Source organism: Neopsephotus bourkii, unplaced genomic scaffold, assembly GCF_033783945.1.
Source record: "Neopsephotus bourkii isolate Nb327-2 ecotype Australia unplaced genomic scaffold, CSIRO-AGI_Nbou_v1 NB_272, whole genome shotgun sequence".
Classification (NCBI taxonomy): Eukaryota; Metazoa; Chordata; class Aves; order Psittaciformes; family Psittacidae; genus Neopsephotus; species Neopsephotus bourkii.
Window position 1 is genome coordinate 43183 of NW_026900781.1, and position 27108 is coordinate 70290.

The 27108-nt window shown below is 46.8% G+C and overlaps 1 protein-coding gene across 1 annotated transcript; it reads right to left on the reverse strand.

The window, feature by feature from the left end:
• On the reverse strand, positions 1 to 26633 carry LOC133208414 (zinc finger protein 282-like). Its single transcript, XM_061346239.1, has 7 exons — positions 26251 to 26633; positions 7187 to 7833; positions 6929 to 7036; positions 6012 to 6107; positions 5012 to 5125; positions 4737 to 4850; positions 1 to 2228 (listed from the first exon to the last, which is right to left on the reverse strand). Exons 1-7 carry the CDS (start codon positions 26631 to 26633, stop codon positions 1183 to 1185), a joined length of 2508 nt encoding a protein of 835 aa, XP_061202223.1. The 3' UTR covers positions 1 to 1182.
• Positions 26634 to 27108: the final 475 nt, after the last annotated feature.

Genomic DNA, 27108 nt, shown 5'->3' on the forward strand with positions numbered 1-27108 from the left:
GCTTCAAGCTTGCCCATCCTCCCTCCTTCCCTTGTGGAACAAGCAGTGAAATGTCTCTAACAACTGTAATTTAAAAACCCATCACATTCCCAGCAGACGCGAACCCATCCTCACAGAACTGAAGCAGAAACATGCACGTAAAAAAAGACCGTTTAACAAAGTCTGTCTGGCAATGATGGAGCCCTGAACCAAAACGCTCTTCTGAACCCAGCCAGTGCTGCTGCTTCTGCATTTTCCTTCTGACACCATCGACACGGTGACATTGGGTACACCCAGGCTTGGATCATGGAAAAGAAGAAATCATGTCCTTGCAGTGCCGTGGCACGTCAGAGCCTCACAGCGCTGTTAAGAGGCACCAAAGACAAGCAAAAATACTTTTTTTCTGTAGGAGAATGTTTAACAAGCATCTAAGGGGTCTGCTTTCACAGGATTTGGCAAACTGAACACACACAAGACCTGCAACAAGGAAGGAAAGTAACTGCCACACAACTTTAAGGCTATGCAAAATCAAAACCCTATTCCAGGTGAGGATCTCTGCCTTCAGGAATTCACAGTTGGGGTTCAGCAGCACGGAGCCCCATGAACCCCATGATTTAACTGCGGGAACAAGCTGCTTCTTGTACTCTGCGCCCCTCTGTCCCAGCTGCCACTCTTGAAGAGGCTTCTTCCAACAGGTTCAGTGCTTCCTTCCTCACAGCATTTCAGAAAAGTGGGTCTTTCCTAACACTGTTCCACCTGGAAAATTAGTGTTAGCAACTTCACTTCCAGCCCAGTCCCTGGATTCTTCAGACTCTCTGCAGCCTAGGGGTAACTCTGCAGACTTTCTCCAGCCCTAAGTGTTACAGAATGTTCTGTGTGTCAGTGAGCTTTCTCTCCAGTGTGGATTCACAGCTAGCAGTAACTCTTGAGCACCACAGACTTCCAGGACAGCTCCAGCACGTGCCAAGCAGCAACAGGCACTGGTGAAGGCGGTGAAATGGCTCCACACACCATTTCAATGCCATCTGTGGCAAGTAACTGCCCAACCTTCTTCCTTTGCCTGGGAGCGGGCTCAAGATGGCTGTTCCACAGCTGCCTCCTCCTGCCACGGCCCAGCTCAGAGCAGGGGGATCTTGCCATGGCCCTGCCCAGCAAATGTGACAGCTGAGGGTGATGCAAACCACCCCAGCCAGGTGGCATTGTCTATATGGAGTGCATTACAGCCCCCCTCATCTCTGTGCAGGGCCAACTGGCCAAGGCCAGGTGTGTTTCTTGCAAGTGACTTTCCTGATGCTTCACCAAACTCCTCCTGAGCACAAACCTCTTCCTGCAAAGGGAGCATTGGAAGAGCCGCTCTCCCGAGTGCCGGCGCAGGTGGTTTAGAAGGTAATCCTTTCTCCGGTAGCTTTTGTCACACTCGGAGCACTTGTACGGCCTCTCTCCAGTGTGAGTCATCTGGTGCCTGACAAGCCACGAATGGCACACGAAGCCTTTCCCACAGTCACTGCAAATGTAGGACTTGCCCCTGCCTTGGCTCTGCTGCTGTCCTGCGGGGCTGCCCCGTGGTGCCAAGTGCTGCTGGCACCTACTGCAGGCCTCCGCCTTGTCCTGTGGATGATCCCAGCAGGGGCTGGCCAAAGGGTTTTCGGCAGGGAAGTTCTCCTCGCTTTCTGCTGGCAGCTGCTCCTCTCCACCCAGGCCATGGTGCTCATGAAGCCCAGGTTCACCTGCAGGGTTCTGTCCGCAGTCGGGGTGGGTGGCAAGCTGTGGCCCCATGGGTAGCCCCTCATAGCAGGCAGAAGCAGGCCCCTGCCCGCCTCTTTTCTCACCCGCAGCACACGGCTGTGAGTGCAGCACACGGAATGCCCTTTCGTTGAGACTCCTCTCACACGTGAGTTCTGGAGACACATCCCCTTCTCGGGCTCCCTGGGGAGCCTGGAGATATTCCTGCTGGGTGGAATTTCTCTCCTGTTTGTTGTACGAGCATGGTCTCTTTCCGACGCTGTTTTCCTGAGTGCTGAAGAAATCCAAGTGTTCACCAAATCCTCGGGTGTGCTGAGCATCATCCCCAAGACTGTTCCCAGCAGTGTTTGTTTCCATCATTTCTGAATTCCACTGACTATCCCACGTCACTCCGGGGCTAGGATCCTTGGAAAACTGCTCTCCAGGTCTTCCTGGCACCTCTGAGTCACGTGCTGTGCTTTCAAAGCAACCTGCTGGAGGGTCCCTCTTTGTGTTTTCGTCATGCGCTGAAACAGATACATTTCAGAGTTTTTAACTAAAACAGGGGAAGTTCAGGTTAGATGTAAGGAATAAGTTCTTCACTGTGATGGTGGTGAGGCACAGGAACAGGTTACCCAGAGAAGTGGTAAATGCTCCATCCCTGGCAGTGTTCAAGGCCAGATTGGACAGAGCCTTGAGCAACCTGGTCTAGTGGAAGGTGTCCCTGCCCATGGCAGGGGGTTGGAACTGGATGATCATAAGGTCCTTTCCAACCCAAACCATTCTATGATTCTATGATTCTAATTAAGGAAGCCCCTCAGAGTCCCTCCAAGCCTACAGTCACACTAAGGGACAAACTAAATAAGGTGGGAGGTTTCAGTACCGATGGGGGAGCAAGTACCAGTGTTCCACTGAGAGAAAATCTTCAGGAAAACAGAAGATTTATTTTTTCCAATTACTTTTTTTCTTTTATATCTACAGAACAAATCACTAATGCAACGTCTTATATTCCCCCTCTCACACAGGTATCTGAAATGTGAGGTCAAAGTTCCTTGACAGAGTGGACATGGCCACCCGTTGGTGCTCTCTGCTGCTCTCCAGGCACTACAGCAAGCATCTAGAGCAGGAAGGGCCCAAGCCAAGGCACCACTGCCAGCTCGGCGTGTCCCTGGAGCGATCCCTTTCTGGGATCCCTGGCTGGGGTTCTACAGGGAGATGTTCTCTGGCTGGGTCTTTCTCCTTGGAGAAAGCTTGAGCAGCTGAGTGGAGGAAGCTCTTGCATGTTAGAAGTGATCCCCAGACAGGCACACAGCTCTGGACTGATGCAGAGGCACGCCCTGATGGAGCGCTGCCTCTCGCCTAGATGCCTCTCCTGCTTTTCTCAGAAAACACTTATGACTCCTAACAATCCAACCCAAAAAGGCACCTGGCACAGCTCTCACTCTGCCACTGGACAAAACTGTCCTGCTGACCTACAAGTCCCCCCTGTCTGTGATTGTTTTCAGTGTTTCATTTTCCAGCTTATTTCCAACAATACTCTTCAGCCCAGCTTTCTAATGCTCCATAATTTTCCCGTCCCCTAAGACCTGTGACTCTTCCAGCATCTGCCAGTTACTACAGAAAGACTCCACTGAGTATCGTGAAGGACCATGAGCCTCTAAGCAGCATCACCCAGTTGAATCCAACGTTACCTGCACTACAAAAACACCTCCAGCCCTTATTTCTCCAGTGGTGTATCGGGACAGCAGCACATAAACATGTTACAACAGGCTGAGCTAAAGCATGAATGCAGAAGGCACGGGTTGCTCTACAGTAGTTGCCTAAGCATGTCCTCCCACCCCAGTAACTCCAGGTTATGTGTACGCACAGGGTGGAAGGTCTGCCACAGGCAGAGTGGGCTGGGAAGCCCACCCTGTGAGCTCTTGGAGCAGTTGTAACAGGCTTCCTGCGGGAAGGGGTGAGGTGGAGCAGATCCAGACTTACACCAGGGTGATATTCTGCATGACCTTTTCTGGTGAGGCAAAATCATACACACTGGTAGTTTCAAAGCAGTTACCTGCATACCAAGAGTTTACCCCTTGATTTACTCTATAGTGACTTCACCACGTGCTATAAATGTTTAACTAACTAAGGTGAAGGAATCAGGCACGATCCATGCTCCAAGTGTGCTCTGCACAACAACTCCAAACGAATGAACGTCAGCATGCACATCTCCAAACAGCACATCCCAAAATTGTTTTGCATTAAAGTCACCTTATCTTTAGCTGCAGGACAGCTCTCCTGCTTGAGAATGCAAACTCAGGGCTCCTTATTCATTGGTACTACCTTTAAAAGCTTCTAAGCCAGAGGGAACCCTTGAATAGCTTGGGTTGGAAAGGACCTTAAGGACCATCCAGTTCCAACCCCTTGTCATGGGCAGGAACACCTTCCACCAGACCAGGTTGCTCCAAGCCCCATCCAACCTGGCCTTGAACACTGCCAGAGATGGGGCAGCCACAGCTTCTCTGGGCAACCTGTGCCAGGGCCTCACCACCCTCACAGGGAAGAACTTCTTCCTCAGATCTCATCTCAGTCTCCCCTCTGTCAGTTTAAAGCCATTCCCCCTCATCCTGTCCCTACCTGCCCTTGTCAGAAGCCCCTCTCCAGCTTTCTTGTTGGCCCCTTTAGGCACTGGAAGCTGCTCTAAGGTCTCCCGGAGCCTTCTCCTCACTGAACAAGACCAACTCTCAGCCTGTCTCCATAGGGAAGGTGCTCCACCCCTTGGGATCACCTTTGTGTCCTCCTCTGGACTCTCACCAACAGCTTCTTTGCATGTTGGGAACCCCAGAGCTGGATGCAGGACTGCAGGGAGGAGTCTCACCAGAGCCTCTTCAGCTGACTGAACCTCCAGCTTTTGAGAACAAATACTAACTAGCAGACTGAGGTTTGCTCTGCTTCTTTCATATCTTAAATTACTAGTTCATGACAGCAAATATAGTATAAAGAAACAATCTAAATTATTGTCCCAGAAATCTCAGCTGAAATCCACTACTAACCTGTGCTTGGATCTGCAGAGACTTCTTTCTCCAAGTCTCGTTGTTCAGGGCAGCGTGGCTCCTCTTCTTGTTTAATCCATGATAAAACATCAGTTGCGTAAGTCTGAAATCCTGCTCATGAGGGAGAATGTACACAGTTGAGAAACATCGAACAAAGATGCAAAGCACAAAATATTTGGGAATGCAAAGACAAGGAAAGCTCTGACAAAGCCTCAGGGAAGACTTGGCAGGAGTGGCAATTCCCTCAGTGGGAGTTTTTGCCAGGGAATCCTCACCATCAGGGTCTCCTGGGAGGTCCTCACCCTCCATACCCGGCAGCTCCCTGGCATGCACCTCTTTGCCTTTCTTGGGCTGATTTGAAGACTCAGGCTCGTAAAACGCTTGCTCTGCTAAAGGAGAAAATTGAAGACAAGTACATTGTAACTGTGTAAGCTCAGGATTTCACAAGGGTGGAACCTGCTCTGCTCTTGATTTCCATTTTCACATAAGCCAAGCTCCCAGAATCCCTGTTTCTTAAAGGTCTAAAACTCCCAGTTTGCCACATACTGGATGCCAAGTACAGTGATGACGGAGCCGGCAGGTCAAGCTGCTGCCCTTTGTAAAGGGTAAGGACAGTGAGCTCCAAAGCAGAATAGTTTATCTGTAATACAAAGAGGTACCACCAAGTGAGAAGGCAAGAAACAAGTCCCTGGCCTGTTCAGGCTCCCTGTACAGCACCAGCACCCCCAGGTGCCCATGCACTTGTTTGTGTACGCACAGGAGGGAAAAGGCAACCTGAAGCCTCTGGATGTGCAGGAGGAGAGGCACCACAGCCCTGTGAGAAAAAGCTGCAGAGGTTGGGGAGATGCAGAGCTCCCCACAGACACCTGTTCAGTGGATGGCACCAACCCCACACCTCATTCTGGCTCTGAGTTTTGCTTCTTCCAAGTTAACCTATCGGCCCCGAAAAGTGACCAACTGTGATGATATATTTAACCAGAGCTGTCAACGTGAGGTAAGAAAAGTGAAGAAATTAAGGGAGAACAAAACATTTCCTACTCCTCACTGCACTGCTTGGATGGGAACCAGACATGTGCTTCGCAAACTCCAAAGCGGCTGTGAGAAGGGCAAGACAGAATACCAGCCCTTACCTATCAGGACTGGGGGCAAGTCTGTTCAAAACCTGTGAGCTTTTCATAAAACATCTGGGATACGTGAGAAGAGGTGGAAAAAATCCCCAACCTTGGAATTTAATCCTTGTGTTTCATTTTCCCTCCGAGGTATGCAGTTACTCACCTGGGCAGGGCTCTTCAGGAGCCTTTCCAGCCTCCCCTTCCTGCTGATCTGCGGAGGCCAACTCTTCCTCTTGCTTAATATGGATTATGCTGTCTTCTGTTAATAGGAAACAATGTTATTTTAATTCCATACCAATTCTCACCCCAGCAGCTCTGTTGTAGCTTGCAATCTAGACAGAGCCCTCACATCAGTTCTTGCTGACATAGGTCCCTCAAACAGACCTCAAGTATTTGCCACAAAACCCTCAGCAGACATTCTGAGCCTCCGAAACCCACAAAAATTTCATGCAGGTGAAATGTCCATTTTGTGGTGGTGCCCATCAGCAGCTGAAAACTCATCCTATGCCACCCTGGGAAAGGGCAGTGCCACCTGAATTCTTGTTCTCGAGGTTTACTTCTCTTTTGGCTGTGCCAGAGTTGTGTCAATCCCTTTGCAGTTACTCTCAGTAAAACACACGCTGCTTCCAGCCCATCAAAAAGCTCTAGCAAGAATTATGAATTTCGTATATCCAAAAAATGCTACGAAATAAGGAAAAGCCGATGGGCTACTGCTCTACATGTCACCTCCGTAACACAATGAACTGGAAGAACACTTCATGCGTATGTAAAACCAACTACATCTGGCACATCTGTGCACACGGAATGCAAAGGCTTCTTGACATCCAGTGGTCAAGAACTGACCTTCACCCTGCTCTGGCAATGCAGACATGGTAGTACAGCAACCAGGACAGGGCAAGGAAATGCTTCAATGCAGCCTCCTGGTAAGGCTGGTAGGGATGAGGTGCCCAACAGCTACGTTTGTAAGACCACACTCAACACAGCGAGTGCCTTGGAGAGGCTGACGTCCCAGAACTGGCCCACCTGGGGAGGTTTTGGCACTCCACGTCCCAACAGCCCACTCACCCCAAAGCCACTCACCACTCTCCTCAGGATCATCTCTCCCATCCCCATCCGCGCAGCTCTGAACACTCGGCTGGATCGCATCCTCTGACCGGGCCTGGGTATCACGTCTGGGAGCATCTGGCTCTGCAGGAGGGGTGAACTGAGGAGCAGCCACAGGTCCCGCTTGCACAGGGCTAGCGGTGACACGGCAGGGACTCTCTTCCTGCCCACCTCCCGCTCCGACCCTCACCACACACACCCGGCTCGAGGTGGAGGTCGAGGTCAGGCCCTTACCGAGGGAGAGCAGCATGTGGTAGTTGCTCCGCATAACGGCCCAGTGCAGGGCCTGCTGCCAACCACGCAGCGCCCGCCACTCCCGCTCGCTGAACTGCAGCCACACGTCCTCCAGGCTCACCGGGCCCTGCCCTGCCCGGGGCCGGGCTGCCCGCCGCCCGCCGCCGGCCGCCCAGCGCTTCGCTGACATTCGAGGGGCCCCGCCGCAGCAGCCGCTGCAACCGCCGCCGGTCTCCAGCCGCCGCTCCAGCGCCTGGAGGCGGCCGCGCAGAGCCAGCGCGGCCCTCAGCTGCCGCTCCGCCCGCGCCAGGCGGGACTCCAGGCGGAGCAGCCGCGCCGCCACCGCCTGCGCCTCTGCTCGCTCGGCCTCCGGACCGGCCATGGCCGCACCGCCGGCACCGCCGACACCGGCCGCTGCCGCTGCCGCTTCCGTGCCCGGCACCGCAGCGCCCCCTGCCGGCGCCCCGCCACAAGCACTGCGGCGCCCACAGGCGGGAGGGCTCGGTGGGGTGCGCGGCACCGCCGAAACGAGAGGGATCAGGGATCCCTTCGGAGCCGAGAGAGATCCGGGATTCTCCATAAGCCAGGAGGGATCGGGATCCCGACAGAGCCGAGATGGACCCAGGTTTCTCCATGACCTCAATGAGCTGAAAGGGATTGGGATCCCTTCAGAGCCAAGAGGGATCGGGGATCCTCTGTGAGCTATGAAGGACTGGGGATCCCCTCAGAACTGTGGGGGATCGGGGTCCTCTCAGAGACACGAGGGTTCAGGATCCTCTCAGAACGAAGAGGAATAAGTTTCCCTCAAAGCCGTGACAGAGCAGGACCCTCAGGGCCATGAGGGATCAGGATCCTGTCAGAGCTGTGATGGAACAGAGTCCCTTTGGAGCCAAACGGGAACAGGATCCTCTCAGTGCAGCATGCCCTCAGAGCGGGGGGAGCTCAGGGTCCCCTCAAAGCCATGAGAGGTCAGAGCCATGAGCATGCAGGGTCCCCTCAGAGCTGTGGCAGACTGGGGCTCCCCTTGAAGTGGTGAGGGAACAGGGTCCCCTCAGAGTTATGTGGGCTTAGGATCCCCTCAGAGCCATGAAGGACCAGAGGGGTCAGAGCTGTAATGATTCAAGATCCTCTAAGAGCCATGAATATGCAGGGGTCTCTCGGAGCTGTGAGGGCTCAGGGTCCCATTCAGAGTCATGGGAGTACAGGATCCCCTCAGAGCCCTGAATCCTAGGGGACCCCTCAGAGTTATGGGGACGCAGGCTCCCCTCAGAGCCATAAGGACTGGAGTGCCCTCAGAGCTGTGGGTGGTGTTGTGTCCTCTCACAGCTGTGAGGGACCAGTCCCAGGCCCATCCCACAAAGGGGAACTGGGGAACGGTGTTGGTGATATCAGTGGTGGAACGGTTCTGCTGCCTTTGGTGAGAGACAGACCTCTGGTGAAAGCCCGGCTGCCTGAGGGTGGCGGTGCTTCTTGGTACTTCGGTGTATTCTTCTTGCCTTGCATGTAATCATCATGTAAGGAGCTGGATGCAGGAGACCCTGTGTACCTCTCTGAAACACGCAGAGAGGCTTTTATAAACAAAAATCTGAAGTCATAAAGCAACAAAAAAACCCAACAGAGTTATAATCATAGAATCACAGAATAGTCAGGGTTGGAAAGGACCTTAAGATCATCAAGTTCCAACCTCCCTGCCATGGGCAGGCACACCTCACACTAAACCATGTCACCCAAGGCTCTGTCCAACCTGGCATTGAACACTTCCAGGGATGGAGCATTCACAACTTCCCTGGGCAACCCGTTCCAGTGCCTCACCACCCTAACAGTAAAGAATTTCCTCCTTATAGCCAATCTAAACTTCCCCTGTTTAAGTTTGAACCCATTACCCCTTGTCCTATCACTACAGTCCCTAATGAAGAGTCCATCCCCAGCATCCCTACAGGCCCCCTTCAGGTACTTGAAGGCTGCTATGAGGTCTCCACGCAGCCTTCTCTTCTCCAGGCTGAACAGCCCCAACTTTCCCAGCCTATCTCCATATGGGAGGTGCTCCAGTCCCCTGATCATCCCTGTGGCCCTCCTCTGGATGTGTTCCAACAGTTCCATGTCCTTTTTATGTTGAGGACACCAGAACTGCACACAGTACTCCAAGTGAGGTCTCACGAGAGCAGAGTAGAGGGGCAGGATCACCTCCTTCGACCTGCTGGTCACGCTCCTTTTGATGAAGCCCAGGATACGGTTGGCTTTCTGGGCTGCAAGCACACACTGAATCCGGCTCATGTTCATTTTCTCATCGACCAGCACCCCCAAGTCCTTCCCTGCAGGGCTGCTCTGGATCTCTTCTCTGCCCAGCCTGTAGCTGTGCCTGGGATTGCTCTGACCCAGGTGCAGGACCTTGCACTTGGCATGGTTAAACTTCATGAGGTTGGCATCAGCCCAGCTCACAAGCGTGTCAAGGTCCCTCTGGATGGCATTCCTTCCCTCCAGCGTATCAACCGAACCACACAGCTTGGTGTCATCGGCAAACTTGCTGAGGGCGCACTCAATCCCACTGTCCATGTCAGCGACGAAGATGTTGAACCCAACACTGGGCCCTGAGGGATAACACTCATTACTGGTCTCCAGCTGGATATTGAGCCATTGACCACAACTCTTTGTGTGCGGCATCCAGCCAGTTCTTTATCCACCGAGTGGTCCATTCATCAAATCTATGTCTCTCCAATTTAGAGACAAGGATGTTGTGTGGGACAGTGTTGAACGCTTTGCACAAGTCCAGGTAGATGACATCAACTGCTCTACTCCTGTCCATCAGTTCCACAGCCCTTTTAGGAGTTGCTCTAACAACAGCAAGTACTTTCAAAATGAACGAACAAAAGCTTGAACTTCTCTTAAGCAAAATAGTTTGCATTTGCCAGAACTTGAGAATCTGGTAAGATGTGTCTGCCCTGGGTCAGCTTATTTCTCTCCCTCTTGTTTTTCTGTGCATGACTATGCCTTCTTTTGTGAAGAACATCTCAACCTAGACATCTGGCTTTGCAGCGTAGTTTGCTGCCCTACACCAGCCGCAGCTATAGCAGCCCAAGTAACAGAAAGTCATGGAAAACTTGCACGCTGAGAACTGCTCCCCAAGGATGATAAAAGCGCAGTGCTTGTTCATGGAAGACACAGAGACTCCACAATGCATCTTGTGGTGGGTAAAGGAGATCACATGCTCCCAAAGAACTCCCCCCTTCCCCATCACCATGTCATCTCTGTCCTTCCCCTCTAGCTTCTGGCCTTTCCCATAAGTGTTACTCTATCTGCACACAAGGGAAGGTTTAGCTTTTTCCTCTTGGTCTTGGAAAAGCAGCACATCTCTATGGCACTTGACATTTCTTCTTGGATTCAGGGTTGGATTTTTTTTGCATTTTAAGCAGCATGAATCTCAAAATAGCTCTGAGGTTTGTTATAAATACACATATTTGTCTCTGAAATACAGAGGAGCTGGGATGGAATAGGGAAACTATGACTCACCTTGCAAAATGCTGCTTCATCTGTATTATCAAAGGCAAATCAAGAAAGTGATGAAACACAACGCACATCAAATGCTTCTGATGCTCAGGCAGCAGCTAATCTGTGAAACATCTAAGGCAAAACTAGGAGACTGTCATCAAGGGATCAGGGATCCTCTCAGAGCTGCTAAAAATCAAGGATACTCTCAGAGCTGTGGGAGCTCAGGGTCCCCTTCTCCTCACATGGCCATCCAAAAGCCAATTCTTTTACAGTTGCACCTATGACATCTCTCAGATTTGAACATGAAAACATCAGATGTCAGCAGCTTCTTTTCTTTAACTAATGTTTAAAGCTTAAATAGCTAATAATAATGAAGTGACAGGTCAGCACTAGAACATACACAGCAATAGTGCAACAGGGGAGGTAGCACCATGGCAGGACTTAGATGCTTCTTGTTATTGCCACAGAAACAGCCCAGAAAAGGCACCTGTAGCTGTTTGTGTGCTGCCAAAGTGATCCTAACCAAGACTTAGGATGTTCTGGCCATCAGGGAATTGGTGACAAGCACCCCTCTGCTGCTTTATGTGGCAGCATCTTTGTGTCTTTACCCCAGAACCCATCTTGCTTTTCAACTGATAACAAACTGCAACACTGGAGTTGCTGGAAACTTTTTGCTGGCAGCAGGGTCAATGTGATCTGCCTGCAGGGTGAGAATTGTACAGTGAGCTTATTTAAGTCCTATTTTTAGCTATCCTTACCATTCAGGCCCTGTTTGGATCTCAGATATACATGTGGAAAAGAATTCTCCTGCTCAGGTTCCACTGCAATATTAAAAAAAGAAAACACAATAAACACCCTCCTTCTTTTTTTCTGGTTCAAGGGAGACTGTTGTCTGTCCATCAGTAAGGTACGATACTATAAACTGCCATTTACCAGGTCAGCTAAAATGATGAAGAACCCAAATAGAAAAAAACAAAAAACACCCCATAAATCAAAAAAGCAGCATTTCAAACTTCAAGCTTTAATCTGATCAAGTTTATTGTTATTAAAAATCAATGGCTACAAATTTAACTAGCATTTTACAAACTGATAAAAACAAGTTCCCTGCCTTGATGGCTCACATTCTAGGTAACAAAAGTATAAAACATGAAGAAGCAGTTTAACTGGAGACAGCAGGAAACCACTGGAGAAGCAATTAGTTCACGTGCTTATTGGACAAAAAACAAACCGCTTCTCTGTGTATCAGATGCCCTGTACTGCCAACTGCCAAGAGATTCTCCCTTCAGCACATCAAACAGCAGAGAAAAAAAAGTTCATGTTGACTGCTTCATGGTAGCAAGCAGCCTCCGAACACTGAGAAGTGGCAAATACAAACCCTGTCCTCACAGATTTCTCATTTGGAGTAAAACATATGGATATGTGCACAGAGAGGGGCTCACCACAGACAGACCTATTCAAACACGTCAGGAGCTGAGAAATCAAAGACCTCAGCAGCACTAGGGATGGGAAGAGGTGCAGATAGCTGGTCACCAGGCAAACACCTGCAGTGGCTGAAGACACCCTGGCAGGCACAGCTCTGTGCCAGCTCCCACAGTGCAGGCTCAGAGAGGTTCACCCAGGCTTACCCTGATCTGCTCTGGGCAAGAATCAAATCAGCTTGAACAGCCCAGAGCTCTGAGCTACTGAGCCAAAGTGGGCACAGGAGTTCTTGTCTCACACTCTGCTGGCAGGGCAAGTAGCAACGAACCTGGAAAAAGACCTCACTTCTCTTGGCCAAAGTAGTTTCCAGACTAGAACACCTGCCACAGCAGCCAACTGGAGGTGGAAGAACACCTCTGCCTGAGGGGATGAGCCAGCCATCAGTATCCTCTGCCTTCACAGTGAAGAGTGGGGTTGGTTGAAGAATAAAGTGCATTGAAGAATGGGGTTGATTGAAGAATAGCGTAGTAACCTCAAGAGCCTTAGGCTTTGTTAGCAACTATAGAGAAAACAAAATTAGTAAGATAAGCTTTGGTAGAACCACCTGGTGGTTACTGATCTGACAATGATCCTAAAACAAAGTGATGAAGAAATAACCACTAGGGGTCCAAAAGCCCACTGCCACATTTTTGTATGCATACAGGAGGCATTGTCTAAGAAATATGATGTAATGTACGTAATCTAATGAATATGTATGTTTAAGGACAATATAATCACAGCCTGGTTGATGCCTGGGTGAGACACGCTAGGAGGAGATATCCCCCGTGTCTCCTGGCTCCGCAATAAAGAATACCTGCTTGTCAGCTTGAAACTTTGTTGGCAAGTTCCTGGAGTTTTCTCCAGATCAATTTGGCACCTCAGATGGGACCCTCTCTGCTCGGCTGCAGGACCCGCTGAGGACAGGGCTCCCGAGGGCCCTCGAGAGTTTTTCCCGGAGGGACCCCTTGACTCATTCGGATCACTGCAGGAGCAGACAAGGACCATCTCATAAAAGGTATTCTTTTCTTTTATATAGTCTGTAAGATGCAGGGGGCATCTTGGTTTGCTAAATTGGTTTGGTAGACTGGATTGGTAAGCAAACACATGGTTTGGAAGCCTTCCATAAATCGAGATAGGAAATCTCGTGGGTAAATGCGTATACCCGGCTGCTAGTGTCCATTTGGTATAAACCCCCAAGAAGCAGGGGGCATCTTGTGGTTTGGGTCCTGCAAGATGCAGTGGGTGTCTTGTAGAAAAGGTTTTGGATTCTTACTGGTATTTGACTTATATTGTGGCTTGTTATAGTTACGATTTTAGTCTTGTGAATTTGGTATTGATGACAGACTGTTTAACTGCGTTATTAATTGTTGTCTCTGTTTCAAGTGTTGTAACTGTGTGGAGAGTCTATTTTGTGGCTTGTTATGGTGATGATTTTGATCTTGTGATTTTGGTATTGGTGACAGACTCTTATAACTTGTTGTTCTTTTGTTAACAGTTTTAGTCTCGGTCTCAAGTGTTGTAACTGTGTGGACCGTGTCTGTGGGATCCTGGGTGTGTGTGTGTGAATGCGAGATGGATAATGGGAAATCGGCAGAGTGAAGAGATGTTGAAAAAGAGTCCTTTAGGGTGCATTTTGGCACATTGGAAAGAACTGTGAGCGCTTCCTGGGGGCTTGGTAAATGAGAAAACGTTGGTGAAATATTCTAACCAATGCTGGCTGTTGTATACTCTGGGGGATCAGGAGAAATGGCCTAAAAATGGAACTCTGAGTTATAATACCTTGTTACAATTAACGTTGTTTTTGAGGCAGCAGGGAAAATGGGATGAAGTGATGTATGCAGATAGGTTTTTCACTTTAAGAAACCACCCAGAGTGGCAGACAGAATGTGAAATTAATATAGCTCTGCCAGATCCCTAAGTTTGGCTTTGGAAAAGGACAGGGAAAAACAGAAAGCTAAGCTGGAGAGATGTTGTTCAGACTGTGATATTGGGGGAATGATGCTTAAAGTCAAAAAAAAACCAATCAAAAACAAACCCAAACAGAGTAATGAGGAAGATAGGTTGGGGGATTATGTATCACAGGTACATCTGAGAGGAGCACTCTCGGCATCTGCCCTATCTGTTATTGATAAGGAGGAAGAGGTTGCTGTCACTGGCACCAGAGCAGAAGGACTTGAGAATGTTAAAGACGTGTGGAGAGTGTATTGGAATTGGAAACATGTAGAGAAGAAAGAGCTGAGTCGTGCTGTAGGCACGGCTACAGTGGCTGCTTTGGGACAAGTAGAAACTGGTGGAGGGACTAATGTGAGAGGACGAGCAGAGGTAGAGGAGGAATGACAGGCAGAGATGAGAAATTGAATTCTCTTGTGGGATGGGATCAGTGTGCATACTGTAAGGGGTTTGGATGTTGGAAGTGAGACTGCCCTGGGGGGAGTGCCGTGGGGTGGCTGCGGTGACTGAATTGGAACTAGACTGACAGGGACCTGGGGAATCTGTCCTAGCAGATCCAGTGGTTAAATTAAAACGAGGAACTAGCAGAAATAAAGTGGAATTATTAACAAGGAGCAACTTGTTCGACGTTAAATCAGAAGAAATGAAGAATTTGTTACAGATGTGGAAGCTACTGGCCACCAAGAAAAAAAAAAAGGAAAGAGAACGAAAGAAAAGCATTCTTTCTGAAACCTTTAGAGTATAAACTGGGAAAACGAATAGGAATGATTAATTGTTTATACATGCCAAATCCCCCCAAAATCTTTATTAGGGCGAGAAGCAACATTTAAAGAAGGCAAAATGGAATTAAGAGTCAAAACCGATTAATTAATTGAAGTTTTGAGTTTATCTTTAATTCAACAGAAAAGCAAACAGGAGGACCTCCCTGAAATAGAAGCAACCCTTAATCAGGCGTAGCTGGGAGTATGGGCATCTGAAGTTACAGGTAAGGCGAAAAAATGCTTTGCCTGTTAAAGTAGAAATAAAAGGGGGGCCTGGCCAATTAGAATTAAACAATATCCCTTAAAATTGGAGGATCAAAAGGGAAACAAATAATTTTTAAAAATATGGATTATTAATTGAACATGAATCAGAATATAATATTCCTATCTTGCCATTAAAGAAATCCGATTGGAATAGTTACAGATTAGTTCAAGATCTCAGAGCAATCAACAAAATTGTGGAGGATATTCATCCAGTAGTAGCTAATCTGTAAACCTTATCGACTAAATTGAATACTAATCAGGAGCGGTTTACTGTTCTGGACTTAAATGATGCATTTCTCTGTCTGCCCCTGGCCAAAGAAAGTCAAAATTTATTTGCTTTTGAATGGGAAAACCCTGAAAGAGGAAGAAGGACACAGCTCACTCGGAGGGTGTCAACTCAGGGGTTTAAAAACATTCCAACCACTTTTGGAAATCAGTTGGCACTAGAATTAGAATTCTGGGAAGCACCCACCCAGACAGGCACTTTACTTCAGTATGTGGATGACCTGTTAGTTGCTACCAAAACTGAGACAGAATGTGTTCAATGGACCGTAGAATTGTTAAACTTTCTGGGCTAAATGGATACCCGGTATCTAAACTGAAGGCTCAACTAATTTGAACTCGAGTATCTTATTTAGGATGCAAAATAACAGGAGGACAACCAGAACTTGGAGCAGCTAAGAAGGAAGCAATCTGCCAAACACCGTGACCATCCACAGTTAAAGATATCTGGACATTTCTGGGAATGACAGGATGGTGTCAACTCTGGATCCATGATTATGGTGTTTTGGTAAGACCCTTATATGAGCTGCTAAAAGAAAATCCAGCATTTCTAAAATGGACAGATCAAGCTGAAGAAGTGTTCCAAAGTTTAAAGACAGAACTCATGAGAGCTCCAGCTCTGGGGCTCCTGGACATAACTAAACACTTTTGGCTATATTTCTATGAGAAACAGCAAATAGCCTTGGGGGTTTTGGCTCAAAGATTGAAATCTTATTAAAAGAGCAGTTGCCTGTTTTTCAAAACAACTGGATGAACCAAATAAAGGCTGCCCTGCATGCCTGAGAGCAGTGGCAGCAGTTATGTTAAACATCCAAGAGGCCCAAAAATTTACACTGGGACAAAAGATCACCGTGTTAGTATCACATGCAGTATAAAAATGTACACATTGGCTATTGCCATCACCTTTCTTGAAGTGTGATTACTAATGTTGTGAATGCAGCGTGTTTCCTTCAGGAAACCCCTACTGAACTGCTGACTCACGACTTCTTGGCCACTGTAGAGATAGTGTATTTGAGCTGACCAGATCTGAAGAAGTAGCCTCTGGAAGGTGCAGGTTCCTGGTTCACCAATGGCAGCAGCTTTGTTAAAGATGATAAACAATGCCATAACTCCAACTTCAAAGGTAATAGAAGCTAAACCATTACCCTCTAACACGTGAGCACGAAAGGCAGAAATAATAGCCTTGACTAGAGCCTTGGAGTTGGCAAAGAACAAGCGGATAAACATATGGACTGATTCCAAATATGCCTTTGGTGTAGTTCATGCACATGGAGCAATTTGGAAAGAATGCGGACTTTTGGAATACCCATGGAAGACAAATTAAACATGTAGCGGAAATTCTATGATTGTGAGAAGCTGTACAATTACCCAGTGAAGTGGCTATCGTACATTGTCCTTAATTCATGACGGTAAACTGGTAATTGAGCAAAATAAACCTAGGTACTCTAAAGAAGAACTGAAACTAACTGAAGACTTGGAAGGACAGGAAAATGAAAAGGGTTGGATAAAAATACCTGATGGGCAAATAGTGATCCCCTATAATCAATTATGGAAGTTGATACAAGAAGAACACAACAAAACACACTGGGGAAGTAATGCCTTGTATAAACATTTAAATAAACAGATCATAGGAAGAAATTTCCGTACCATAGTGCAATTAGTGACAAAACAATGTCAACTCTGTCTGAAAAATAACCCTAAGACTGAAAACAGGAACCAGGTAGGGACAATCGGAACAGTGAATTATCTGGGATAACAGCGGCCGACAGGGTGGCCAGAAGCTTTTCCTTGTGGAATAAATAATGCAAGACAAGTAATTAAAACATTATTAAACGATATAATACCTTGTTTTGGAGTACCAGAGGCAATTTCTTCCGACTGAGGCTCACACTTTAGCGCAAAATAGTTACAAGAAATCAGAAAAAATTAGAACTTGATTGGCAACTGCGTGTTCCATACAGGCCTCAGGCCAGTGGGCAAGTAGAAAAGATGGTTCATCTGATCAAACAACAGACTGGTAAAATATGTCAGGAAACAAATTAATATTGGCACCAAGGTTTACCACCGGCTCTATTAAGAATTCAAACTAAACCTTGGTCGAAAGAAGAGGCTAGGCCATGTAAAATTGTATATGGAAGACCATATCAGTCCCAGTTTAAAGACGAAAGTCTTCTGGAAGTGGGAGAAGGCTATCTCCGAGAGTTTCTGGTCAATCTGGGCAAACAATTAGAAGAAATAAGAGAATACTGGGGACAAGAGCGAGAGGCATGAATTATCCGACTCACCTTTTTAGATCCAGAGACTGGGTTTATGTTAGGAATTTTTCAGGAGATTCTGTACAGGAGAAGTGGAGCGGACCGTACCAGATAATATTGACCACCTTTACAGCAGTGAAGATAAAGGAACAACCTGCTTGGATACATTATTCAAGAACCAGAAACACATGAGAACCAAGAAAAAGTATGGTGCGTCGAGTCTTCAGGACCCACACATACGAGACTACATCGATCATAATTTAGACTTGTATAATAATAGGTGTAGAAGCATGAAATCAAAATCTGTATCTGAGATTGATACAAAATATTACTAGTGTCTTAAACAAGAGTGATTGTTGGATCTGTACTCAGCTACCTATATCAGGAGAGAGACTGGGTATTCCTTTAATTAGCCTCCCTATCCCCTTTAAGACAAATTGGAATAGATTGTTCCTATATAGATCAAAGTGGAAAAGTTACCACTGATCTAAAGGAAATGTGGAAACAAGTTAAAATATTTCATGAGGTGGCGCAGAACAACACCTCATGGGGATTTGAGGAAATTTGGGAAAAATTAACATCATGGGTACCCAATCTCGCCTGGTTGAGACAGTTGGTTTTTTTTACTGTATTTGTAATAATTGGAATGGTTGTAATTACACGCACAATGGTCCAATGCTCCTTTTCGTGTTGCAAACAAACCATGATGAACTATGATGAATGGAAGAGAAACAAAATTAAGCATCAAATAGAAACATGGAAATACTTCAGGAAACTTTAAAGAAAAATGAAATAACTCAGTCGCAAAAGAATTTGCAATGGGACAAGGAAAAGGGGGGATTGGAGAATGGGGTTGATTGAAGAATAGGGTTGTAAATAAGTAACCTCAAGAACGTTAGGCTTTGTTAGCAGCAATAGATAAAACAAAATTACTAAGATAAGCTTTGCTAGAACCACATGGAGTTGGTAAACTTCAGATCCTTCATGGTTCCCTGCTTCTCCACACACGTCTCTTCTTCCTGCTTCACAACAGCTGCAAAGCTCTGCTCTGGAATACCACAGTCTGCTGCAGGAAAGAGGAAAATTCTTCAGTAGTTGTTGCGGCACTGCTTGGCTCTTCCCTCACTGTGCCCCAGGGCTTTGCTCCTGGCTACCCTGCTTTTTCATGTAAAACCTCACTCCAGCATCCCCCATCCAGCATTGCTGTTGCAACATTCACTGCAGGAGTGCAGGAAGGCCTGGAGGGAAGAGCAGTGCTGGCTGAGCCTGGACCTCATGAATGTTGCTCTGTAAGGGCGAGCTTGGACTCTGGGGCAGGGAGGACACTCCTCTGAAATGGGGAGTGAGGGGGAGCCACTTCTCTGCTGCATCGCTCTGGGGAAAAAGCTTCCAGAAATAGGGATGGGGGATGCTGGAGTGAGGTTTTACATGAAAAAGCAGGGTAGCCAGGAGCAAAGCCCTGGGGCACAGTGAGGGAAGAGCCAAGCCCTGCGGCAACAACTACTGAAGAATTTTCCTCTTTACTGCAGCAGACTCTGGTATTCCAGAGCAGAGCTTTGCAGCTGTTGTGAAGCAGGAAGAAGAGACGTGTGTGGAGAAGCAGGGAACCATGAAGGATCTGGAGTTTACCAAGCTCCATGTGGTTCTAGCAAAGCTTATCTTAGTAATTTTGTTTTATCTATTGCTGCTAACAAAGCCTAACGTTCTTGAGGTTACTTATTTACAACCCTATTCTTCAATCAACCCCATTCTCCAATCCCCCCTTTTTCTTGTCCCATTGCAAATTCTTTTGCGACTGAGTTATTTCATTTTTATTTAAAGTTTCCTGAAGTATTTCCCTGTTTCTATTTGATGCTTAATTTTGTTTCTCTTCCATTCGTCATAGTTCATCATGGTTTGTTTGCAACACCAAAAGGAGCATTGGACCATTATGCATGTAATTACAACCATTCCAATTATTACAAATACAGTAAAAAAAACCAACTGTCTCAACCAGGAGAGATTGGGTACCCATGATGTTAATTTTTCCCAAATTTCCTCAAATCCCCATGAGGTGTTGTTCTGCGCCACCTCATGAAATATTTTAACTTGTTTCCACATTTCCTTTAGATCAGTAGTAACTTTTCCACTTTGATCTATATAGGAACAATCTATTCCAATTTGTCTTAAAGGGGATAGGGAGGCTAATTAAAGGAATACCCAGTCTCTCTCCTGATATAGGTAGCTGAGTACAGATCCAACAATCACTCTTGTTTAAGACACTAGTAATATTTTGTATCAATCTCAGATACAGATTTTGATTCCATGCTTCTACACCTATTATTATACAAGTCTAAATTATGATCGATGTAGTCTCGTATGTGTGGGTCCTGAAGACTCGACGCACCATACTTTTTCTTGGTTCTCATGTGTTTCTGGTTCTTGAATAATGTATCCAAGCAGGTTGTTCCTTTATCTTCACTGCTGTAAAGGTGGTCAATATTATCTGGTACGGTCCGCTCCACTTCTCCTGTACAGAATCTCCTGAAAAATTCCTAACATAAACCCAGTCTCTGGATCTAAAAAGGTGAGTCGGATAATTCATGCCTCTCGCTCTTGTCCCCAGTATTCTCTTATTTCTTCTAATTGTTTGCCCAGATTGACCAGAAACTCTCGGAGATAGCCTTCTCCCACTTCCAGAAGACTTTCGTCTTTAAACTGGGACTGATATGGTCTTCCATATACAATTTTACATGGCCTAGCCTCTTCTTTCGACCAAGGTTTAGTTTGAATTCTTAATAGAGCCAGTGGTAAACCTTGGTGCCAATATTAATTTGTTTCCTGACATATTTTACCAGTCTGTTGTTCGATCAGATGAACCATCTTTTCTACTTGCCCACTGGCCTGAGGCCTGTATGGAACACGCAGTTGCCAATCAAGTTCTAATTTTTTGCTGATTTCTTGTAACTATTTTGCGCTAAAGTGTGAGCCTCAGTCGGAAGAAATTGCCTCTGGTACTCCAAAACAAGGTATTATATCGTTTAATAATGTTTTAATTACTTGTCTTGCATTATTAATTCCACAAGGAAATGCTTCTGGCCACCCTGTCGGCCACTGTTGTCCCAGATAATTCACTGTTCCGATTGGCCCTACCTGGTTCCTGTTTTCGGTCTTAGGGTTATTTTTCAGACAGAGTTGACATTGTTTTGTCACTAATTGCACTATGGTACGGAAATTTCTTCCTATGATTTGTTTATTTAAATGCTTATACAAGGCATTACTTCCCCAGTGTGTTTTGTTGTGTTCTTCTTGTATCAACTTCCATAATTGATTATAGGGGATCACTATTTGCCCATCAGGTATTTTTATCCAACCCTTTTCATTTTCCTGTCCTTCCAAGTCTTCAGTTAGTTTCAGTTCTTCTTTAGAGTACCTAGGTTTATTTTGCTCAATTACCAGTTTACCGTCAGGAGTTAAGGACAATGTACGATAGCCACTTCATTGGGTAATTGTACAGCTTCTCACAATCATAGAATTTCCGCTGCATGTTTATTTTATCTTCCATGGGTATTTAAAAAGTCCGCGTTCTTTCCAAATTGCTCCATGTGCATGAACTACACCAAAGGCATATTTGGAATCAGTCCATATGTTTATCCGCTTGTTCTTTGCCAACTCCAAGGCTCTAGTCAAGGCTATTATTTCTGCCTTTTGTGCTCACGTGTTAGAGGGTAATGTTTTAGCTTCTATTACCTTTGAAGTTGTAGTTATGGCATTGTTTATCATCTTATCATTTAACAAAGCTGCTGCCATCGGTGAACCAGGAACCTGCACCTTCCAGAGGCTACTTCTTCAGATCTGGTCAGCTCAAAGACACTATCTCTACAGTGGCCAAGAAGTTGTGAGTCAGCAGTTCAGTAGGGGTTTCCTGAAGGAAACATGCTGGATTCACAACATTAGTAATCACACTTCAAGAAACGTGATGGCAATAGCCAATGTGTACATTTTTATACTGCATGTGATACTAACGCGGTGATCTTTTGTCCCAGTGTAAATTTTTGGACCTCTTGGATGTTCAACATAACTGCTGCCACTGTTCTCAGGCATGCAGGGCAGCCTTTATTTGGTTTATCCAGTTGTTTTGAAAAACAGGCCACTGCTCTTTTATAAGATTCCAATCTTTGAGCCAAAACCCCCAAGGCTATTTGCTGTTTTTCATAGAAATATAGCCAAAAGTGTTTAGTTATGTCCAGGAGCCCCAGAGGTGGAGCTCTCACGAGTTCTGTCTTTAAACTTTGGAATACTTCTTCATTTTGATCTGTCCATTTTAGAAATGCTGGATTTTCTTTTAGCAGCTCATATAAGGGTCTTACCAAAACACCATAATCATGGATCCAGAGTTGACACCATCCTGTCATTCCCAGAAATGTCCAGATATCTTTAACTGTGGATGGTTACGGGGTTTGGCAGATTGCTTCCTTCTTAGCTGCTCCAAGTTCTGGTTGTCCTCCTGTTATTCTGCATCCTAAATAAGATACTCGAGTTCAAATTAGTTGAGCCTTCAGTTTAGATACCAGGTATCCATTTAGCCCAGAAAGTTTAACAATTCTACGGTCTATTGAACACATTCTGTCTCAGTTTTGGTAGCAACTAACTGGTCATCCACATACTGTAGTAAAGTGCCTGTCTGGGTGGGTGCTTCCCAGAATTCTAATTCTAGTGCCAACTGATTTCCAAAAGTGGTTGGAATGTTTTTAAACCCCTGAGTTGACACCCTCCGAGTGAGCTTCCTCTTTCAGGGTTTTCCCATTCAAAAGCAAATAAATTTTGACTTTCTTTGGCCAGGGGCAGACAGAGAAATGCATCCTTTAAGTCCAGAACAGTAAACCGCTCCTGATTAGAATTCCATTTAGTTGATAAGGTTTACAGATTAGCTACTACTGGATGAATGTCCTCCACAATTTTGTTGATTGCTCTGAAATCTTGAACTAATCTGTAACTATTCCCATCGGATTTCTTTAATGGCAAGATAGGAATATTATATTCTGATTCACGTTCAATTAATAATCCATATTTTTAAAAATTATTTGTTTCCCTTTCGATCCTCCAATTTTAAGGGATATTGTTTAATTCTAAATGGGCAGGGCCCCCTTTTATTTCTACTTTAACAGGCAAAGCATTTTTTCGCCTTACCTGTAACTTCAGATGCCCATACTCCCAGCTACACCTGATTAAGGGTTGCTTCTATTTCAGGGAGGTCCTCCTGTTTGCTTTTCTGTTGAATTAAAGATAAACTCAAAACTTCAGTTAATTAATCGGTTTTGACTCTTAATTCCATTTTGCCTTCTTTAAATGTTGCTTCTCGCCCTAATAAAGATTTTGGGGGGGTTTGGCATGTATAAACAATTAATCATTCCTATTCGTTTTCCCAGTTTATACTCGAAAGGTTTCAGAAAGAATGCTTTTCTTTGGTTCTCTTTCCTTTTTTTTTTTTCTTGGTGGCCCGTAGCTTCCACATCTGTAACAAATTCTTCATTTCTTCTGATTTAACGTTGAACAAGTTGCTCCTTGTTAATAATTCCACTTTATTTCCACTAGTTCCTCGTTTTAATTTAACCACTGGATCTGCTAGGACAGATTCCCCAGGTCCCTGTCAGTCTAGTTCCAATTCAGTCACCGCAGCCACCCCACGGCACTCCCCCCAGGGCAGTCTCACTTCCAACATCCAAACTCCTTACAGTATGCACAGTGATCCCATCCCACAAGAGAATTCAATTTCTCATCTCTGCCTGTCATTCCTCTTCTACCTCTGCTCGTCCTCTCACATTAGTTCCTCCACCAGTTCCTACTTGTCCCAAAGCAGCCACTGTAGCCGTGCCTACAGCACAACTTAGCTCTTTCTTCTCTACATGTTTCCAATTCCAATACACTCTCCACACGTCTTTAACATTCTCAAGTCCTTCTGCTCTGGTGCCAGTGACAGCAACCTCTTCCTCCTTATCAATAACAGATAGGGCAAATGCCGAGAATACTCCCCTCAGAGGCACCTGTGATACATAATCCCCCAACCTATCTTCCTCATTATTCTGTTTGGGTTTGGTTTTGTTTGGTTTTTTTTAACTTTAAGCATCATTCCCCCAATATCACAGTCTGAACAACATCTCTCCAGCTTAGCTTTCTGTTTTTTCCTGTCCTTGTCCAAAGCCAAAATTAGGGATCTGGCAGAGCTATATTAATTTCACATTCTGTCTGCCACTCTGGGTGGTTTCTTAAAGTGAAAAACCTATCTGCATACATCACTTCATCCCATTTTCCCTGCTGCCTCAAAAACAGCGTTAATTGTAACAAGGTATTATAATTCAGAGTTCCATTTTTAGGCCATTTCTCCTGATCCCCCAGAGTATACAACGGCCAGCATTGGTTAGAATATTTCACCAACGTTTTCTCATTTACTGAGCCCCCAGGAAGCCCTCACAGTTCTTTCCAATGTGCCAAAATGCACCCTAAAGGACTCATTTTCAACATCTCTTCACTCTGCCGATTTCCCATTATCCATCTCGCATTCACATACACACACCCAGGATCCCACAGACACGGTCCACACAGTTACAACACTTGAGACCGAGACTAAAACTGTTAACAAAAGAACAAGAAGTTATAAGAGTCTGTCACCAATACCAAAATCACAAGATCAAAATCATCACCATAACAAGCCACAAAATAGACTCTCCACACACTTACAACACTTGAAACAGAGACAACAATTAATAACGCATTTATAACAGTCTATCACCAAGACCAAAATCACAAGACCAAAATCATAACTATAACAAGCCACAATATAAGTCAAGTACCAGTAAGAATCCAAAACCTTTTCTACAAGACACCCACTGCATCTTGCAGGACCCAAACCACAAGATGCCCCCTGCTTCTTGGGGGTTTATACCGAATTGACACTAGCAGCCGGGTATACGCATTTACCCACGAGATTTCCTATCTCGATTTATGGAAGGCTTCCAAACCATGTGTTTGCTTACCAATCCAGTCTACCAAACCAATTTAGCAAACCAAGATGCCCCCTGCATCTTACAGACTATATAAAAGAAAAGAATACCTTTTATGAGATGGTCCTTGTCTGCTCCTGCAGTGATCCGAATGAGTCAAGGGTTCCCTCCGGGAAAAACTCTCGAGGGCCCTCGGGAGCCCTGTCCTCAGCGGGTCCTGCAGCCGAGCAGAGAGGGTCCCACCTGGGGTGCCAAATTGATCTGGAGAAAACTCCAGGAACTCGCCAACAAAGTTTCAAGCTGACAAGCAGGTATTCTTTATTGCGGAGCCAGGAGACACGGGGGATAGCTCCTCCTAGCATATCTCACCCAGGCATCAACCAGGCTGTGATTATATTGTCCTTAAACATACATATTCATTAGATTACGTACATTACATACTTCTTAGACAATGCCTCCTGTATGCATACAAAAATGTGGCAGTGGGCTTTTGGACGCCTAGTGATTATTTCTTCATCACTTTGTTTTAGGATCATTGTCAGATCAGTAACCACCAGGTCGTTCTACCAAAGCTTATCTTACTAATTTTGTTTTCTCTATAGTTGCTAACAAAGCCTAATGTTCTTGAGGTTACTTATTTACAACCCTATTCTTCAGTCAACCCCACTCTTCAGAGGTGACCACAACCAACACCCACACCCAGAGATGGTGGAACTGGATGTGACATACGCTGCCCACCATAACAGGCATTCACCGACTTGTCCATGTGCCTACAAGCCCGCTTCCCTGGTGGGGAAGAAGTCCCCAGAACAGAGCCAATTGGAAGCACCAGGAACTGACCAAAACAGAGACACTTACGTAGATAGCTTTGAGGCTCATTTCTCCCCCTCAGCTCATTTATGTGCAGTTCCCTCTGCTGCTCCTGCAGGTTTGCCCACTCTTGAGCAGAAAAGCACATCGTCTCACTTTGGAACACCACTGATGGGGCTTACAGTCACAAAGGGAATGCACTCACCACCAGGCCTGGAGAAATCCTACAGAGGAATTCTCTGCCTGAATCCTATGCCACCACCAGGCATCAAGAAAGGAGAAAAAATGGAGAAAAAAAAACCCCTGCCCTGAGAACAATGATCACTTTAAGGACTGGGAGTCTCAAGGCATTTGACTTGCAAATTTCACAGCAAGGCTTCCCAAGGTGTGGAATCACTGTCCCAGGAAGTGTTCAAAACCACCTACATGAGGCCCTTAGTGACATGGTTTAGTGGTGGTCTTGGCAGTCCTGGGGTAATGGTTGGAAGGTGTTTTCCAACTTTTCTGTGATTCTATGATTCAACGTGCAAATCCCACAACATTCAAACTCTGAATGCCTCAAAACCTATATCTCCACCTGTATGGAACCCGAGCCCATCCCATAGGCATTTTACAGACCTCAGTGGGGAGGAAGAGCCTACTGTTTATGTTAAAAACATGACAACATGCTCTTTGGTGAGATAATACTGCAGAATCTAAACACATCTATGAGCAAACACTGCCTGCTTGATGCTTCAGGCCATGGGAGAGATAGTGGCAGGTAAAGTGTGATGGAGCCCAGTGAAGCCCCACGTGTGTCCCCCCCAAGCACCCTTCACTCATACCCTGGTGACCTTGACCCCGGAGGCGGCTGCAGGATCCGTAAGTTCCCACTCTTCAGAAGGTTCTCCATGTTCTCCAGGCTCCGCTGGAGCTGCCCATACTCCTGGATGAGGGTGCCTAGCGCCGCACACTTGCTCTCCAGCTGGCTCCCGAATTCCACCACCGTTTTCCCGCGTCCCAAGTGGTTTTTCTCGGTGGCGGCCACCCGGCTCTCCAAGTTCAGCAGCCGCGAACCGTGAGCGTCCACGCTCTGCTCCACCGTTTGCACCGCCGCCAACGCCGTCTTCAGCGAGACGCGGCTGCCGCAGAGCTTGGGACACCCACCCGCCGCCGGGGGCTCCACGGGGAAGCCGCAGCTCGCCGGGTGCGGGGGTTCCATTCCCGCCCTCCGCCGGCAGACAAGCGGCCGAACCAGCGCCTTGCGAGGCTGCAGCGCGGCTCCCACCACCCACGGGAGTCTTCAAGGGCTGCGCGCTGCTGCGGGAGCAGGAGGAGCCGCGTTAGGACCACCGCTACGGGGCATCACTGGGCACCACACCTGGATTTCTCACCTTTCTACAGGCAGCCGCGGCTCGCCAGGACCAGACCCTCCCCGCATCCAACGCGCCGAGCTCGAAGCCTGGAGCTTGGAGCCTGGAGCCCGTCCCGCCGCCGCTCAGCACCTAACCCGCCGCAGCCGGAGCCCCCTCCTTGCGCCGCGCCGGGTGCCGCCGCTTTACCATACCGCCAGGGGGCACCGTCCGGCCGCCGCTCGCCACAGCGCTTCCCCGCCGGGCGGATGCTGGCCGCACGGCTGCCGTGACTGGCAGCTGTCATTCACCGAGAAGAGGTTGATTTGAAGCGGGGAGGCGCAC